Source organism: Taurulus bubalis (genome assembly GCF_910589615.1).
Source record: "Taurulus bubalis genome assembly, chromosome: 7".
Lineage (NCBI taxonomy): Eukaryota > Metazoa > Chordata > Actinopteri > Perciformes > Cottidae > Taurulus > Taurulus bubalis.
Genome location: NC_136595.1, coordinates 11,497,472 through 11,516,756, shown reverse-complemented (window position 1 = coordinate 11,516,756; position 19,285 = coordinate 11,497,472). Strand labels below are relative to the sequence as shown.

General features: G+C 42.6%; 1 protein-coding gene across 1 annotated transcript in view; it reads left to right on the top strand.

Annotated features, from left to right (window-relative positions):
* syde2 (synapse defective 1, Rho GTPase, homolog 2 (C. elegans)) overlaps nt 1-18,393 on the top strand; it is a gene marked incomplete at both ends in the record, with an annotated part of 40,684 nt that extends 22,291 nt beyond the window's left edge. The window contains 4 exons of the mRNA XM_079221524.1: nt 4,604-4,730; nt 13,284-13,465; nt 13,975-14,206; nt 17,666-18,393. Of these exons, the coding sequence (XP_079077650.1) occupies nt 4,604-4,730; nt 13,284-13,465; nt 13,975-14,206; nt 17,666-18,393 (1,269 nt within the window). The remainder of the gene's footprint in view (nt 1-4,603; nt 4,731-13,283; nt 13,466-13,974; nt 14,207-17,665) is intronic.
* Nucleotides 18,394-19,285: the final 892 nt, after the last annotated feature.

The following is a 19,285-nucleotide window of genomic DNA, read 5'->3' as shown; positions in this document are numbered from 1 at the left end:
CTTCCTGGGGGGGCTGCCTCTTTTATTCATAGAAGAGAAAGACTCGGAGTTAAGAGACTGTCGTGGTCGTGGTGTTGAGGGTGGAGTGTTGCCCTGGATCATGTGATCGCCTCTTGTTTTGTCCCCTCCACCTCCACATTTCATGTGGCCTTTGAAGCCAAGGGAGAGGCGACGGCGTTCCTCTTAATTAGAGCTGAGACAGCGGCAGTAAAAGTGTCTGGCCACTGCTCCTGACTGATCACTCTAGGGGGGCATGCCAAGGGGAAGCGGGTGCCTGGGGCCAACAGACAAACATTAGGCCTCGACAAAGAGCCTGTCCGTCAAATCAGACCCCGCCCTCGGACACTAGTGCAGGAAGCCGGGCGTCTAGCAGGAGTAGAAACAGTAGATAATGAGCTTGTACGTATATCGCAGTTGGTACAGCATGAGACGAGAGTACCAACTATTGATTGTTCTCAACATCCGTTCATCTGTTGATTAGTTATGTAGTTGATATGATTTTTAGCGACTAAACCATTCAATTATTTTGTTCTATAAAATGAAAAAAGAAAAAAGTGAAAATGAAAGTTTTCCCGATCCCAACGGTGACATCTTCAGACTTCTTGTTTTGTCCATTGAATAATTCACAAGTATTTACAATTTTTTAATTGATATGTATATATTAAGTTAATCTCCATTTTGACCTCTCCAAAGCGTGTTCTGTCCGAGGAAGAGTTCCAAACCCAAATATATTACCTTTACAATAATATTTGCTGGAGAAAAGAAACAAAGTATCATATTTAAGAAGCTGGAACCAGAGACTGTTTGGCATGTGTGGTTAATAAATTCAAAAAATCACTTCAATATCAAAATTGTAGTTAATTTTTAAAACATGTTTCATCAACACCATATGTGCAGTGTTGTCTTGTCTTTACGATTAGTAAAGGGGGCTTTCAGGCCTCTGGCAAAACATAGCATGAGTACCATTAGTTGTCAGTTGAATTGTTTAGGTTGAGCCACATTTCCCTCGAGACGTTTAATCCAAACATTGCATGAATGTCATGAAGACCTTTTAAATTCCAATTGGAAAGAAGGAAAGACACCTGTTGTGGAAGTACAATGCTCTCTTCACGGCCAGCTATAGCGCTCCTTAACCAATAGTTATTAACTCGTGAGCTCAGATTTCTTCTGTTTATGTAATTCACTCTGCTTTGTGTTGCTATATAGCGATTCCCATCTGTTTCTGTCCCTCCTTGTCTACCTCAGTCTCTCCCTCTGGCAAATTTTTCCACTCTGCATCTGACACTGCCCCTGTCCCTCACGGTGTTTCTTCTAACCTCTCTCTGCAGAGTAGACTTTGCACAGAGTATCAGTCTGAGATGGAGCGTAAGAGCTCCCCCAGGTTGCAGGCAGACAGAGGTCAGGACCGGGTTGACACCGGATCCCGGAGGAATTTGCAGGTTGTGTCACTGAAGGCCGCGCGACCAGACGTGTAGCGGTGTACCTTTACAAATGATTATGTGGATGTTTGATGGAGAATCTTTTTCAGAGTCTCTTAGAAATTAATGTCCTCAGGACTTCTCCGAGCTTTTAAGACACGGCATGATTGTGGGTGTTTTGAAAAGGCTGCACATAATGCCTGTGTGGGAGACTGGAGTTATGTATGTGAGCACTCAGGCCCCATTAAAGAGAGGCACGTTTTAAAAGGATCTATCCCAGAAACCCACATACTACCTTCCGTACATGACCTGCAGACTAAATCCCTTTTCAGACACTGAATCAGTCACATTAATGGCTTCATCTGTCTGTTAAAGGAATGGCTTTCGGGCTTACAAACACACGTCTCTGTTACTTATGTATTCTGTAATGGCTCTTTTCAAACGTGACAGGACTGCAGCCATATTCTATCCCCTATTAATTTTTCTCTAACAGAGTTATAATTTCATAGTCTAGAATGTAAATTATAACTATATACATTATAAAAATACGATGTCCTTCTTATAGTACAGCTCAATAGTGCTAAACACAAAGATGTTTAGTTGTGGCTCCCCTAATTCCTAATGGTTTGCTGGATATTCTTACAAGAGGAGTGCTTTTTTCTCTATGTTCAGCATTTAAAGGGACCAATTCTTCTTCTTCTTCTTCTTCTTCTTCTTCTTCTTCTTCTTCTTCTTCTTCTTCTTCTTCTTCTTCTTCTTCTTCTTCTTCTTCTTCTTCTATCTAATCAATCTCTGTATATTATTACCCTGTGGCATTTCTGCAAATGTGACAGTTTTCAAATAATAGGGTTAGGTGTTATAGAAATGACCAACCTGATAAGATTGCCCTTTGGATATGTATGGAAATGTTACCTACGGGCCTAATTCAGACATTCAAGTTTCTCATTTGTTACGATTAGTTGTTTTTCTTTGTGTTGTGGGATCGTAAACTGAATATCTTTGGGTTTTGGACAGATGGCAAAATATAAAACTACATTTGAAACATGGCATTTTATTGACCAAACAATGAATTGATTAATTGAGAAAACAATTGGCCGATTAGTCGATGGTGACTTTTGTTCTTATTGTGTTTTGTGTAGTTGTGGACTCAGGAATGCTTTTGTGTACGTCTGCTCACGTACATTATGTGGGGAGTCCTGGAATCATGCCAGAAAGGCGATGAAGTTGAGAGCAGATCATTATTTCCCTGCTAGTGTCGATTAGAAAGCTGATCAAAGAGAAGAGTCGTGTTTAGAGGAAGTCAACTTGCTGGACCAATTGGTCAAACACTCAAGAGCATTAATACGTCCAAATGCACTTTCCTTTCTTTCCTTTGATGTCTCTATAAAGTCTTTAAGCTAATCCCAGACCCCCAAAAAAAGAAAGAAAAAAAAAAGAACTGATCCCATCTAGAGTCACTGAGGACTCCACATTCCTGTCGGGGGAACTCATTTGGTGTTGTGGTCATTGTGTCTGCCTCACTCGGCATATCGGTCTTGGCTGGTGCTGTCTGCCGTGTCGCCCGGCCGTCCTCTTTTTGCTAACAGCTGTTCTCCGCCTGCACTCGGATGCAAAGAGAGGCTCTTTTTTTTCCTTCTTTTTTCCTTTCTTAATGGACTTGTTGTCCATTGTGCCCAGTGACTTCTGTTTACTCCCACACAAAAGCAAATCCCTGCCTAATCTTAGCTCCTCTCTGCCTCTCGTGTGAGGGTTAGAAAGCTCTGCTGGCCTCGACAGAGAGCCCGCAAATAGCTTGGTCTGGTGGGGAGACGATACTGCTCCTACGCTGGAGCCCGGACAGGCCAGCAGCGCGTGTGCGTGTGCATGTGCGTGCGCGTGCGTGCGTGTTTGTGTTTGTGTGCAACTGGATCCGACCCGCCATTCACAGCCCACTGACTTAACACGTTACCAGGGCAACCGCACCAGTTGCTCTGCTATGCTACATACCAGACAGACACATGTAGGAGAAATTATGGTATGTCTGTAGCCGGGCTTAATCCCAACAAAACAAGGAGACCATTGGTGCCAAGTTTCAACTATCAAATGTCAGCATCTGGAGGAAATTGTTAAGAGTTCCTTTAGGTCGCACTGTGGAGGATTAGATAAAGAAACATTAATGCTTGACTGTGTCATGCTGCTCTGTCAGCTGTTTTTTAGACACGCTCAGTGTTTATCCAGTCAGTCTTAAAGATTTGACATTATCATCACACCTCTGAGTGTAGTTTGGCAAAACACAGCAAATTTAGTCGTTTAAAAAAAAAAAACTGTGATGAAAAGCACAGAGGTATTGAACATTATGTACAGCAGTGTTTTAAAGTTAGGCTTCACATCATTTGAAAGAAGGAATAAACAAGTCTTCCTCTTATAACTGAAAAGCATAATTCACAAGCAACATTGCTCATTTCAACTTTACCCCGACAGTCGCTGTGTGACATCACTGAGTCAGTCTAACTTGACAGCTTACCATTAACACATGTTAGTCTTGCTTTGTGTGTATAGAAGTAAATAGATAACACATAGATAAATGTCATAGGTTTTATCACTTTTGTTCAGCAAGAGTTATGTTTTCTCGCTTTAAAGGTTTAAAATAAACACGCTTCAACACTCCGTCTCTGTTGAGATGAGTCGGTTTAATTTGTCTAGCCAACATCTGTGTCAGGGCTTTACAATCTGTACAACATACAACTCAATCTACCCATTAACCCTAGGTCAGGCAAAAAAAAAGAGAATTGGAAAAATAAAGGCATGATAAGCAACAGAGCAGGGATCCATCCCTCTTTCAGGACTCATATTCATAGGTGCATCATATGCAGAGGAGACAAATGTGGCATAATTAAGATATAGAGAACTATGATTACAGTAATAAGCAGATGAAAGGTAGACTATAGGATATGTTTGGTAAAAATAAATAAATAGTGAATACTGGTGGTGGTGTGGTGCAGCTCCTAGCTGGCTCTCCAGTGTCCCATCAAAAAGACATAATATTCTACCTTTTGAGTTTTGAGACTCGTGGGTTTTCTGTGAAAATATTCTTGGCTTCCGTCCAGCACATTCTTTGAGTGCAGACTCGATCGATAGGGTTGTGAAAATGCCGCTCTGTCCAATGTTGTGTATACTTGACCTACTTGTGTGTCCATGTATTTCAGGTGGTGGGTCTTTACCGTCTCTGTGGATCTGCAGCCGTGAAGAAGGAGCTGCGTGAGGCGTTTGAAAGAGACAGCTGTGGCGTGGAGCTGTGTGAAAACACGTATCCTGACGTGAACGTCATCACAGGTAACAGAGTAGAGAAGCTCAGGATCATTACACACACACTATATATATATATATATATATATATATATATATATATGTATAATTATTTAACTAGGTGGCTTTCCCAAAGAGGGTTGTTGTCCCTCTTTCTTGACTGTACTTCATTATGATATTCCAAAATACACTGAAAATACACACCAAAATTTTAGATACGCTCAAGCTGCCCATGAAAATATTTCCATTACCGCTTATACCATTGCTTTTTTTTAGACTCTTTGGTACATGAAATGTCAGAAACTAGTCAAATATCCATCACAATTTCAAAGAGCTTTGTTTTTATCCTTAAAAAAAATGTTTAACCCAAAAGATGTCCACTTTCCCATCAAAGAAGAAGAAGAATTCATTCTTAAAATACTTAAAAATTCTGATATATAATCAATTAATTACTTAATTGTTTTAGCTCTCATTGTGATTGCTTTGACGTGTGTTCAGTTCTGTCATGAAACAGAAGAGGATGTAGAAGAGGAGAAGCTCAATGAAGAGTTTGTGACAATTTTGTGAAACATTTTTGATTATGTCTGGGTTTATGCATAAGATGTCAAAAATACGTATTATTTTGGTTATTATCAAACATTGTTAAGCCGCAATACCATACACCTGTCAGAGCATTGTGTACTATATTTTAGACTTTTGCCATTATGATAGTAATGAAACTTATTGTATTCAGCAGTTTTTTGGCAAAAGTTGCAAAATGCTTTGCACAAGATTAAAAACGTAACAATAAGGAAACCAAACAAAAAAAGAAGGGAAAAACACACTGAATGAGTCACTTTATTAGGAGATCAATGTTTTAATGCACATTAATAATAAAACAAAGAGGTCTTTACTTAAATGGAGGCTGGATTTATTGATCCAGTGCTTGCGCCCCTGTAAACGTGTCTGAGCCGGCATGTCCTCTGCAGATAGGTCAACACATGTGTACGTGTGTGAGTCTGCTGTTTGTAGTAAAAGCATTCCAGCATTCAGCCGGGGCCTGAGGCAAGGGCCCACACACACATACACACACAAACACACACACACACACACACACACACACACACACACACACACACACACACACACACACACACACATTCAAACCACGCTGTACATTCAGGTAATTCTTTCTCCCTCAGGTTTGTGGTTGAGACATGCTCTGTATTGTCCCTTGTAGGACACGTTTTAGTACTCAGTCTGGTTAATGATGGCGGTGTGAAAGTTATTTTATTGCTCCACAAGTAGTGATGAAAGTTTGATTCCTCTCAATGAGTTATTTAGCCAATCATTTAAATGCCACTCAGACTCCTGTGAGTTGCAGTCTCTTGCCGCTCCGACGCTGTGAAATAAATAATGGAACCAGTGAGTTATGGCACATCTCACAGAGTCTTCAGCTTACAAAAACAGTCGTGTCATTGCATTGAGTAATGATTCCAGCAGTGCGACAGATGAAGGGGAGGGCAAAGTTGTAGAAAATGACTTGGTCATGATTTTTGTTTCTCCCACAAAAAGAGGAAGACCAATGGAGCCCCTGGACATTGTAGGAGCTGCTGTTGGTTTTGGGAAGAGGCCCCGTATAGGCGTCGTCCTATCATGCCTGCTTTGATCCACATGCATTTGCATGGCAGGGCAAAGAACACAGTTAACAGTTCAGCGGGTTAGGAAAAAAGGGCCAGCACCAGCGTGGATTGTTGGTTTTTGCTCGCTGCCTAAATTTGCTCCACCAAGCGAGCTGCTGTTGCAGATGGGCCTGAGTGGGTGGAACAGGGCAGAGACGTGGGGGATGGGAGGCAGATGAAGGCTTTATGGTGTTGCAAAAATGTTCATCTGGGACGCAATCATGGGTTTAGTCTTAAAACATACTGTCCTGAAATATTTTGTCAAAATGTGCCCTTTGACTGACCTCGTACAACTTTTTCTTGCCAATATTTTGAAATGTAATCTCATGTTTCAAGAAATGCTACGAATTTGAGTTCATAACTGAAGTGAAACGTCACCTCGTGTTTTACAGTCTACGTCTTTCAAATATAAAGGCTGGATTTGGGGATTAAAATGGAGTCTCTGCAGTGCAGAGTCAGGCTCGAGGCTAATGAGCGAACAGCAAACGGATGAGCTAAGAGGGCTGGTGTGTCACACGGCTAATTTAAACGCGGAGGTAGTGAAAGGGATTATCGGGAGATCAGAGTTCAATCCCAAGCTTGCAAAACATGCTCAGTGCGCGGCCCTCAATTGTTTCAAATCACAATTCACTCAAAAGAACCAGAAAGCTGGTATCAACATGAGCAACACGCTGTTGAAAATCAAGACAAAACTAATTATCTTCAGCAGTTTGTGGTCAGTAAATAGTCTTTCTGCTCTGTAGTTAATCTGTTCATGTGCGACGCTCTACACGGCAGTCATAGAAAGAGTCTGTGTGACCGTCGAGCTGCAGCATGTTGGGAGATGTGGAGGAGGACCAAAGGGATTCATAACCTCTATCGACTCCTGGCATTCATCCAACAACTCCCCAGGGTCCTGGGTCAGCTCGCTACTTTTATTTAGATAAGTGTTGTGTTCTTAATTACTTTAATGTACACTTTATGTCCAAAAATGTGGAAACCTGAAAGTTTCCTTTACTGAGCCAGACAAACATATGAACTCACATAAAACCTCAATTTGTTGTTTTTAAACTTTTAATTTTTTTGACTAAACAAAAAAATTAAATCCTGTTAATTAGCAGGCTATGGAGATTCTTGGAGGTGGGATTTTTTTTAAACTTTTAGGCGAGGCTACCTGTTTCCCCTGTTTCCAGTTGTTATGCTAAGCTAAGCTAGCCAACTGTTGGTGATTGTTTAAAATGTACTGTATGAGAGTGATACTGATCTTTCCATCTAACTTTCAGGAAGCTAATTTGTGTATTTTCAAACGTCAAACGATATAAGCATTTGAAGTGAGTATTCTTATTTTCAGCCACTTTAATTTACACTTAGTATATCCATGTGTCCCTTATTAAAACTGTAGGATAAGTTTAATTGGAGCACGCCTTTGTGTTGTCAAATAGTTCACTTACACAAAATATTTGGTGATGTTTTTTCTACCCAGTAAGGAAGGCTTCACACACTAGTTTGGAGTGGTGATGGAGGCCAATCTGTAAAATCTAAGGCTGTATGATATCAAGTGTCACTAAGCATAAGCAGAGTATAACAGCGAAAGCTCCAAATGAAAGCTATTTATTTCAGAATGCACGCCTCCTTATGGGTCACCCTGGTTGGATAAAACAAATACACAATGAATCACTGTGAAAAAGTTCAGTTTAAGAGGACACTTTAGCGACCTTAACAAATGATTAAACCCTCAGCTCAACCTGCTTTGGCCTTTGTGTGGAAACAAAGCTTCTAAAGAGATCCAATGACTGCAAACGTATCCAGATATCGGTCCTCTATCCTCAGAAAATGAAACCAGTGTGTCCCAAGCGCTGCTGGTTGACAGCTCAGCCCAGTTATTGATCCTTGTTTGAGGTCTTTTAATTTGCCTCGCCTGACTCATCTTTTCCGTAGCCTATTTCTCTACTTTGCCCCCCACCCCACCCTCGGCAGTACACCAGTGAAGACATGGAAAGTCATTAACAAGTGCCCCCTTTGTTGCCGAACAAACACAGATGGTATTTGGCTCACGCATGGGGGATTAGCTGAACCCTGGGCCGGCCGGGGAAGCAGGCAACCACTTTACAAAGAGCTGCAGGCCTGTGTGGGTGTCAGAACAGTTCTTAAACGGCGGTCGGCAATCATTAAGACATATTTCTGATTAATCCACATGCAGCATGAGAGCGCCACTGTTTCCAGATTCAGGAGTGGGGTTTGCTTCTCCTGGGTTTGTGTGGGTTACGGAAAAGTTGAAGAAACCCCAGTGTAAAGCTGTGCCGTGCCGCCGGACAAGGCGGCGACACACACGTCTCCTCTGGCCCCCCCTAGTGCTGTGGGGGCGTGCGGGACAGCAGGGGGGGGGGGGGGGGGGGGGGGGGGGGGGGGGGAGGCGGAGAACAAACCCCCATTTGTTCTCCAGGCGAGGCGTTGACTGCTGCTCTGACAAGAGGAGTGACCTTCCGCTTTGTTTGAACAAGAGGTCAAAGGTAGAGCCGTGCCCCAGTGCATTGTGTGCCTTGTAGTGTTTGGTGGCACATTTGGAACATTGAAAGTCTGAATTGATTCGAAAAAAAATTATTTACATCAGAATGCTTTTAGCTGGTGTCATCTGTAGCTTTAGTTGCATGTTTTAAAAGATCACTTGAGGAGTTCATTCTTCTTCATCGCTGAGCGGCTGTTGATTTCAGGACTCATTTCAGTTTGGTCTATATTTGGGTATATGTATGTGTAGTTGATATCTCTGCTGGTTTAAAGCCAAACCCCAACAGTTTAGATGTGAGAGAACAGACACTCAGCGTGGGCTTATTGTCAGCTTGGCTGTGAAGGAAAGTGAAGCACCTGCAGTTGAAACACACCTGTTCACCCCTGAGCCCATGACCTTGTGTTCGTGTGGATCAGGCACCAACAGGGGCTAAGATTCAAAAGTAAACACTCACACTGACTCATAGCAGGCTAATGATTTACCTGAATGGCTGTATTCTCCTCACGAGCACAAGGTCTCACTGACTGCTGTATTTTCTTTAAATTACTGAAATGGAAACGGCCTAAACACGTAATCATACATGGCGTGAGAGGCATAAAGAGGATGTTTTGTTTCATGAAGCAGTTCTCTCGTAAACCAGTCCTGCTGTTGTTGTGTCTCGATGTGCCTCACGGCACGGTGAAGGTCAAAGGCTCTTTCATTTTAGACAAAAAAACAAAAACAAATCAAGAGGTGCCTCTGCATTTTATTTGCACACTGGTTTAAGAAAAGAAGCCTTGCTTTGCAGAGATAAGGGGGAAACGTAAGGCTCATTTTTGCTCCCAGACAGTCTGTGTTGTTCCATCCGATGAAACAAGCTGATTGTTGTTATCTCAGTAAAGTCCCGGTAAAGATTGACAACGGAAAGCCGGAGGATGGAAATCAGCATGTGTCGAGGAGCGTTAAGGAGGGAGAGAATGTATCTTGTGCTTATGGGTCCTTATCCCATTTGGATTATACAAGATTTCATACCAAACCCGATGAAGATAATTGATAACTAAAGGGAATAACAATTACAAAACAAACATGGAAACATGTCGCCACAGGTCGGCTGCACTGTTTCAGAGGGTGCAGAGCACATCTTTGATAGCAGGGATATTTTACGAAGTTTGAACGTTTTCCTGAATTGGTGTTGAAGTCTGACTCCGCTGACTTATAGCTGTCAACGTGTTGGTCGGGGTGGGAGGGCCGACATGGTGCCTGTGTGTTTGTTTGGCTATGGGCTGTTTTTTCTTCAGAGCCACCACTGCCTGCCTCAGGAATGCACAACATATCTGTGTGTGTGTGTGTGTGTGTGTGTGTGTGTGTGTGTGTGTGTGTGTGTGTGTGTGTGTGTGTGTGAGAGGTAGTGTTGAATCTCGAGTTAAGAAGAAAGAGTTTTGGGTGGGCTTTGAGAGAGCAATGTTTATATCTATTACAGAGTTTTTTTTCTAGTATTTCTTATTTTTGTGGGGACAGATTCACAGCATTAGATAATCAACAAAACAGAATCTAACTCCACATATTGTAGCATTGACAGTCTCAGCTCATTTGTAATGGTTGTCCCCAGAGATGAAATACATACACAGTGCAATAGGCAAAACAAGTACAACTGTAGAAAACACATTCGATAAATGATAAAAGAGTACAGCTAAAATACCATAAAATGGGTAACAAGACAGTACACAGCTAAATGCTAATGACAGCATGCGTACAATGCTAACATGCCAATGTGCAGCAGGTATCTTGTTTGGTCATGAGTTTAGGCATGTTGGCCAGAGCTACATTTTTGTCACGATTTGTCCTCTGGAGAGCGTAGATATCTGTAGAAATTGGACTTCAAATCTCATAAGACTCCTGATAACTTGTGGCTTGAGAGCAGGATCTTTAATTTAATCATAAATGATCCCAGTTCTGACTTATTGTGAGTTCTGTAGAAATATACATAATAAAAAAGGATAAAAAGGAAGTAGAAGTAGTAGGGAATACCTTTTGACACCTAACAAGAAATAAGTGATAACAAGAATTCAAATAGTTTTGGTTATTTATACCTTTTTTAAATGTATTTTGAAATATGTTGTGGTATTGTAATTGATGAGCAGTTTGACCAATAAATGTAACACCTAGTTTCCAGGAGATTATTCTCCCAATGAGTGGTGTGTTTTGTTTCTGCTGAATGTCACTGTGCAGATAATGAACTTAATGCTAATCTGAGACTTAAGTGTAACACTGAACTGAATTTAGATCTTCTATTTAGACCTTCTCTCATCCTCTAATCCTATATTCAAAAACCCATGTTATACCCATGTAGCTGCTGGAAAGGAAAACAGGAAAATGAAAGTGTTTCGTTACCTAAAAACACCAAAATGTAATGTTCCTTTTCAAACATTTGTCCGTCCGGCGTATTTGATTATTGTGTGATGGACCCGCAATGCCAGTAAGGAATAGACTGCAAAGCTTTAAGCCACAGGCTCCCTTAAAGAGCAGAGCGGAGACTTACTGGGATTAAAAAGTGAGCGCGTTAAATTGCGCCCTCCATTCGCCTTACTGCGCCTAAAGGGATGTCAGCAGATTTAGTCAGAATCTTATTGTAGTTTGCTATAAATAGAAGGCAAGTGGTAAAACACTTTGTCTGTATCGTAGGGAATCCAACGATGTAGAAGTGATAAAGTAGAAGCTCATTTTTACAGCATCCAAATCAGAACTTGTTGCAAAAGCTCAAGGGATTGTGACACTGCTTTGGGATGCAGGAAGACCGGATGGTGCTTGACATAAATACATGGATGTCTTTTTTACTGTTTCACTGTTGCTCAGGCTTTGCACCTCCAAACATTGTCTCCACCCAGCTGTTCACCTAAACAGCCCAAATATTCTAGACTTGCAGCAGACAATTATCTTATCAGGTCATCATCTTCAACATAACCAACAATACAGCTGAGCTGAATACAAAGTGTGTGTTTAGCATGAAGCCAACATTACAAGGGAAAACTTGTGACTCGGTCTTCATGTTCACTTCCTCCAAGCTTATATACAATTAAAACCCACTAGCAGAGACCCATGTTTGTAGTATTCCCCTACGAAAACCTCTGAAACAATGCAGCAACCTGCAAAAAAATGACTATTCAGCTTGTAACCTACATTGCACTACAATCTGAATATTCATATTTCACTGCTGCATAAATAAACTGCATGGATGTATCATAATGTGTGTGCCAAACTCAATCTACAATTGAGCAATGCAAGAATTGCACACAAATAGAAGCTTAAGGAGCAGAAAGGAGCAAGACACCAAAACATCATCCACAAGCTAATCTGCAAGAGATCAATAACACAGCCATAAGCCTCGGCTGCATCACAGCATTCTGATAGTATCAAATAAAGCCAAGACATTATATGATGAAAATGTTTGCACAAGCTTTTGGTGAGGAGAAGAAGCAGTCGCTGGCATCTCAGCGGAGAACAAACCTTTTGGGACGAGTTGTCAGGGTCCAAAGGTGCCGACAGCAAGGACGGGAAATCTCTTATTCTGTCTTGAAGTGCACGTTTGAGCCGAACAGCTGATCTGATAGGTGACAGAAACACAGCGTTGTGGATCACTAGCAGCCATAGCAGTACGACTCTTCCTCAACAAAGTCACCTTGAAGAGACATGATTGTTGGCACGTGAGCTTGTTTATGAAATGTTGTTCAAGCATCAAGTATTTTAAGCAACAGTAGCATTGCAGAACAAAAAAAAACGCTGGTCTTTTCATCATTCTAGTGTCCCATACGTCTTGTAAAATGATATGAGATAGACATTCGTGTGTATTACTTTGGAGCTTAACCAACCAAGTGATTACACAGCCCCCAGCCGTCTCTGAAAACTGATACAGCTTCATGCGGAGGGAAAAGAGAGCCGACACTCGCCACAAAGAGCTGTCACGCTGCCAGGAACCCTTTTTTCCCCCATATTTATTATTTTTTTCTCCTTCCCTTTGATGAAAATACATGCCAGCGATATTTTAAGTGTTAGTGGACACGGACAGCGTGGGTTTCAAGTTTTCCTGTAGCTTTTGTCTGACCTACGAGAGGCTGAAGTCACAGGTGTGAACGCAACGCCCAAGACATCAGCACCCCCAGATGCCACAGTATCACCCGAGGAAACACTGGGACCTCAATTTGCAAAAAAAAGAGGGTGTGTCGGGTTCAGTGGTTTAAAATAGAGGGGAAATAATAACATTTCATGATTATATATTGTTAGTGATTTGTCAGGTGTTAAAGCTGCCTGTGTTCTCAGTTCAGTTGGGAAAAGTGAATGACCCTCAGCTGTGATGCAAAGAACACGTTTATTTATTCACTGACAAATTTAACCTCCACTCACTATATTGCTGCAGCGGTTTTTCCTCATGCTGTATTCTCTTTCTCTCCGACCTTTCAGGAGTACTGAAGGACTACTTGCGGGAGCTGCCCTACCCTCTGATCACCAAGCAGCTGTATGAGGCGGTGTTGGAGTGCATGGCCACGAGGCCTCTGCGGATCGGAGCAGCGGGCTGCGAGAACGACCAGGCCGACACGGAGCACACCGTCGGCCTGCTGGACAACCTGCCAGACGTGGAGAGGGTGAGCAGGACAAAGGCTGTATCTCATACCCCTAGATTATTGTCACAGAAGAGGGTTGTGACAGGGATAATTGTGACAGATCACTACTGTTTGACTCCTATCACGTAGGCTTTTACATCGGGGCATGTTAGTGGTGGCATACTGTCCACAAGCCTGGACCTGTATACTTTTCTTCTTGAGACAGATCCCATTATGTCAATAATTCTGAGTTTACGATTATTATTTTTTTACATAATAACACAAAAATAACATAAACAAGTATTTTAACGAGGAACACATTGTGATCAAGGATACACTACGTAATGACAGTTTCTATGCTACCTCAAATATATATTTACTGCAATCTCTTGTTATTTATCTGATGGAATATACAGAGTACATGCACACAGTAATGCTACAAATGGCTTGATGAAGTAGATTTCACAGTGTAGCTCTGCTGCTGCCAGTGGTAATACTATAACTACTAATCATAATGATAACACGTCTTATTTGTCTCTTATGTGTATCAGATGACACTGCAGACGCTTCTTGACCACCTAAAGCTGGTAGCGTCCTGCCAGGAAGTGAACAAGATGACGTGCCAGAACTTGGCGGTGTGTTTCGGCCCGGTGCTCCTCAGCCAGCGTCAGGATGCGTCGTGCCACACCAACCGAGTCTTCATTGACTCAGAGGAGCTGGCCAGCGCGCTGCACTTCAAAAAACACATCGAAGTCCTGCACTACCTGCTCCAACTCTGGCCTGGTGAGCGACTGTTACGTTTGTGAATAAATGTTGTCATTTTGAGACCATATTTAATTTGGTTAAATACAGTTCTACAAGCACATTGTGTTTTACAATCAGGTAATATACATCAGACAAACGTCAGTGTGTCTGTAAGCACAGCCTCTTGCTCTGCTGGCTTAAAGGGTCTTATACGAATCAACGGCAGCGCTGCGGTTCAGATCTACAAAGGGCTGTTAAAGGACTGGGTTGCTTTGATCCTTGAGGTTTTCCACCAGCGGCACAAGTACGACTGATAGCCATTGGCCACCATCTGTTGGATCCTCAGAGATGAAACTCTCCACAGAGTGCTTCATCATGGCAGACTGAGCCAATCAGAGCCAAGCCAGTAAGCCCCAATGTAAACCAAACTTTTGAGGCGTGGCACCCTGTCTTCGGATAAACCACCAGCCAAGGACAGAGACCCATTACCAGCTTCACACACACACACACACACACACACACACACACACACACACACACACACACACACACACACACACACACACACACACACACACACACACACACAACCAGGTCATCTGTCTGCCTGCACAGCTGCCTTCTGCCAGCTGCAGCTGTCTGCTCAGTGTGAGATATGAAGCGATTCAAAAATGATTCAGGAGGGCGTCAAGAAAAGAGCTGCAGACGCAGGCAGATTTGTATTTGTCACAGCAACTAATTTGATATTTCTCAACCTTCTGCGTTTCCTTTTTTCGAACCTTGTGCTCACTGCATCTCTAATCGATGTGTGAAAAAGGTATAAATAACCAATGGCTGCTGTGGTGCAGTTAAAGTCTCATCTACCGAGGAAAATGAAACAAAACGTTTCCAAATGAACCGGTGTGTTCTGCCGACACACAGGTTGAAAAGATAAGACGGTATGAAGATCCATTACTGCTGCTATGGGACCAATCGTATTACTGTAGTAGTTGGCAGTTTGTCTGGCATGTTCCTGATCAGACATATTTAAACATTTGGTGAAAATGTTGGTCAAATTTGGTCATTTTTTTTATATGAACAGTCATCAATCTAAATCTAAGCTTGCTTAATGTATCTTAATTGAAAGAAAGCATTATTTTTATAATACAGTGAAGAGTGTCTCAGTGTATCTTGAGGCATACTTTGAAAAATCTTTTCAAAGTATGCACAGCATCACTTTGAACAGAGGATTAAAATCCTAAGAGCTCTTCACCTGCAGCTTTAACCAGAACTGCTGATTGATGTCCAAATAAGAACAGACTGTGTCTGGTCTGGCCTCTGAATTGAAATGCATCGTCAGACTTCCACGTTGAACAAACTCTGTGTAAACTGCTGAAGAGGAGCACCCTCCTTTACATCGACTGTGGAAGAACCACACAGAGAGGGAAGCACACCATCTGAATACGTCAGCATTTGTGAATCCCATAATTGCTAAATTGCTAAATGCAAAAACTATTTTCTTTTAGCGGATAGAAGAACATGCACGCAGACGATGATGGAAGAAGATGGGGTCAAGTGGCCTGAAGAAAAATAGTTTTTAAGCCTGCGCTCCTGTCTGCAGCTGATGTCACGCCTGTAATGACCTGTAATAACCTTGACAAACCTTTCAGCCCAGGTTCAAGCCTTTGTTCACACCCTCGGTAACGTCTACATTCTGTCTGCGTCTCCCAGCTCAGAGCGTAGGACGCCTGGACTATAATTAAAGACATTCCAGGCTTAACCTTAGCCCTCAACCCCTGAAGCTTCACCCTAACAATTCACAATCATTACGGGATATTTTCAGCCACCTCTCCACGCCTGTCACACACAAACATACCTGACCCGCCAAGGCATTGTTGCTCAAGCCTCAAGTGTGCATGTCTTTAGGCAAGTGCAAGTACATCTGACACTAGTGACACTATTTATGGGAGTGTGAGAGAGCATGAGCATATGTGTGTTGAAGAGGCTGAGGGGGCGTTTGGTGTGAACTATGTAGTTTGCCAACTGTATGTGCGAGTAGATGTGAGCAGATGGTTAGACAGACAGAAGAGGAGTGTGTGTGTGTGTGTGTGTGTGTGTGTGTGTGTGTGTGTGTGTGTGTGTGTGTGTGTGTGTGTGTGTGCATTTGTTTGTATTAGTACATTTAGCGATATTTTTGTCTGATACCTGCCTTTATTTGTTTCTGCTGACAGCTAATAACTTAAATCCTGCCATCAGTGAATCATGTCTGAAATTAAATAACACGTTGTCTCTTAAAGGAGGATAATTCCTGTTTGTTTTAGGTGATAATTGCTTCAGTCTTTAGCCTCATGAGAGTTGCAAGGCACACAACCGCTGCACATAAACACTACTGTATCAGCAACCAGTCCTGATGATGGAAATGCAGTCAACATGGTTCATTTCTTTGTGAAGATAATATTTGAAACCTTTTTCATACACCTCTAGACTAAATACAACTCAGTATTGTGTATTGTACCTCTTGTACATGACTTACAGCCATAACGTTTAACACTTGTTTTCTGTTCCTCTCGATCCAGTAAGGGAGAGCTAGCAGTGTCAACAAGTGTAGGTACACAGAGATAAAGACAGACAGGTAACCGGGCTGTGCTGGTTGTGGTGGAGTGCTCGCTGTTCCCTTTCGTGGCACAGTCAGATGATTCTTTCATAATGTCCAAACAGGGTTTGAGTTTAGTTAATTTTTAAGTTTGGTTTAGTCAACAGTTGATAACAAATAGCACAGAAGGATGGCATCAACAGCGTGTGGTGGTGTGACTTCAGCATGTGTTTGTCTGACTTTGAGCACGGCATGGCATGTTCACATTATTTTTGTCAGGGCGTTTGTCAGGGCTCCCACAACTTAATGAACTTATTACTGGCTTCTCCAGATATCTTTGTTTCAAGGATATAAGTTAATTTCATAAACCTGTGGTCTCAGTTATTGTGGTTTTTTAAATGGCATGTTGACCGTGAAGTTACTAAAGGGGACTTAAAAGGTCACTTTACACAAACTACAAAAATAGTATTTGTCATTCATTCTTATTGATATCTTGCTCTGCTAATATTGGTTTTGAAAATTGGGGTGGTAGTAAAAAAAGCTCACGACAGTTATCTCAAAACAAATAAAACCCAAAATATCTGCATGGCTAGACACCACAAAGGGTATATGATTAAGATGTTTTTATTTTTGTAATTTGGTTCAACTAACCCTCTAAACAAATATTTCATCATTTTGGGAAATATTCTTTCCAAATAAAAGCTGCCGAGCACCTCTTGCTGTTCCCCACTGTTTCCAGTCTTTATGCTAAACTAAGCTAACCAGCTGCTGGCCAGACAGAATGATTTTGATCTTCTAATTTAACTCTCGGCAAGAAATCAAATAAGTGTATTTCCCAAAATGTAGAACCATTCCTTGAAGGATTTCTGTTCAAATGTCCTCTGTACATTGAATTAACTCTGCCTGCCTTCTGTCTGCTCCTCCAGTTGTGGACCCGTATGGCCGGTCCTCCTCTCAGCCCCATGCAGCCTATTTGGCTCCAGCCTCATCAGACCTGCTGTCGGCTCCTCCCATTCGGCGGAGGAAAGAACGCCCCCAGGTCCTGAACCTCTCTGAAGTGGACATGGCGGGTGTTCTGCGGCCCAAACCGGGGCGCTTGGACAGCCCCAGCAACCGCTACGCTGGCGACTGGAGCGGCTGCGGCGAGAGCTACTTCCCTTGTGAAATTCTGCTGCCTCCCAACGAAGAGGAGGCGGACTATGATGACGTGCCCTCCGAGGACACAGAGGCAGCTGAGGAGGTGCAGGAGAAGCCTGAGGACGCAGAGGAGGATAACGGGCAGGTGGTCACAAGCCCTGAGGCTACTCCTGTCGAGCAGGAGCAGCCTCCGAGGGACGAGGGGGTGAGGGACGAGGAAAAGGAGGAAGCGGAAGAAGAGGAAGAGGAGGAGGAGGAGGAGGAGGTGAAGCAAGTAGAAAGTGATCCAGGCAATGGGCAGCCATTAGAGGACATGGAGGAGGAGAGGATGTGCGACCACATCCTGCCTCCTTGTCTGCCCAAAGAGCACACCTACCAGGCCTACATGAAGATCCAGGACATCAGCCCCGTGCTGAGCAACAGGGTCAACCTCCGAGACCTGCAGGAGAGCATCGACACTCTGATAGGAAACCTGGAGAGAGAGCTCAACAAGAACAAGCTCAACGTTGGATACTGACTCCTGCTCCTGTGATGTTGGCGCGGTGCTTCTGTACAACACTAAAGGACAAGGTGAGAAGAAATGCAACGGGGCACTTCTGGCGTTTGTAATTTACCGATAGACATTCCGTAATGTTCTTACTTCATGTTGTGTGTTTGTTTCAGTCCGGTTCTGTGTTCCGTGTTGTTATTGTTGCTTCTCTTCTTATTAGAAGAACCCATTGACCCCTCAGGGGTTTAAACGGTGCCTTAATTGTGTGAAGGTGGTACGTCAAGAGGAAAATCCACCCTGAAATACAATGCATTCCCTCGTGTGATCTTGATGCAGTGTTGACAACCACCAGGATAACCTCTGTGACGTTATGAAGATATGTTTTTACATCGAAAAAGGCTGAAGGTGTGCTTGTTTTTTAGCAGACAGGGTACTATGGGGCTCTGCTCATGCAATCTTTTAAGCACTGATACTGATGTTTTGTCGGGCAAAATTCCTGATATACTTTATTTAATTGACCATTTTCATACCAAAACATCCCACTGCTTCCAGAGTTTCGCCAAAAATATTTTGTTGGCGGGCTTCTGAAGCAGCTTTTGGACATTGGACACTGACACAGCAAAGCAGTGGTTGGCCAAACAATATGGGATACATTAGGCGTCTCAATTAAGAATTGGACTCCATTCCAAGAAACATTTGTAATAAGATTAATAAAGAATGTGCCGAGGAAATGGTGGTTCTTAAGGGCCTCTATCAGTTTTGGCAGCGGATGACAAATGTTCCCCTGTTTTATTGAACCCTGCTGTTATTGTCCAGAAAATGTGTCTTTAATGCCGAATGGGAAATCTCAGAGTGTCTTGCTTGTATTGCCATTTATTTTTCGAGCATGTAAACACAGTGTTTAGTAATACAAACCAAG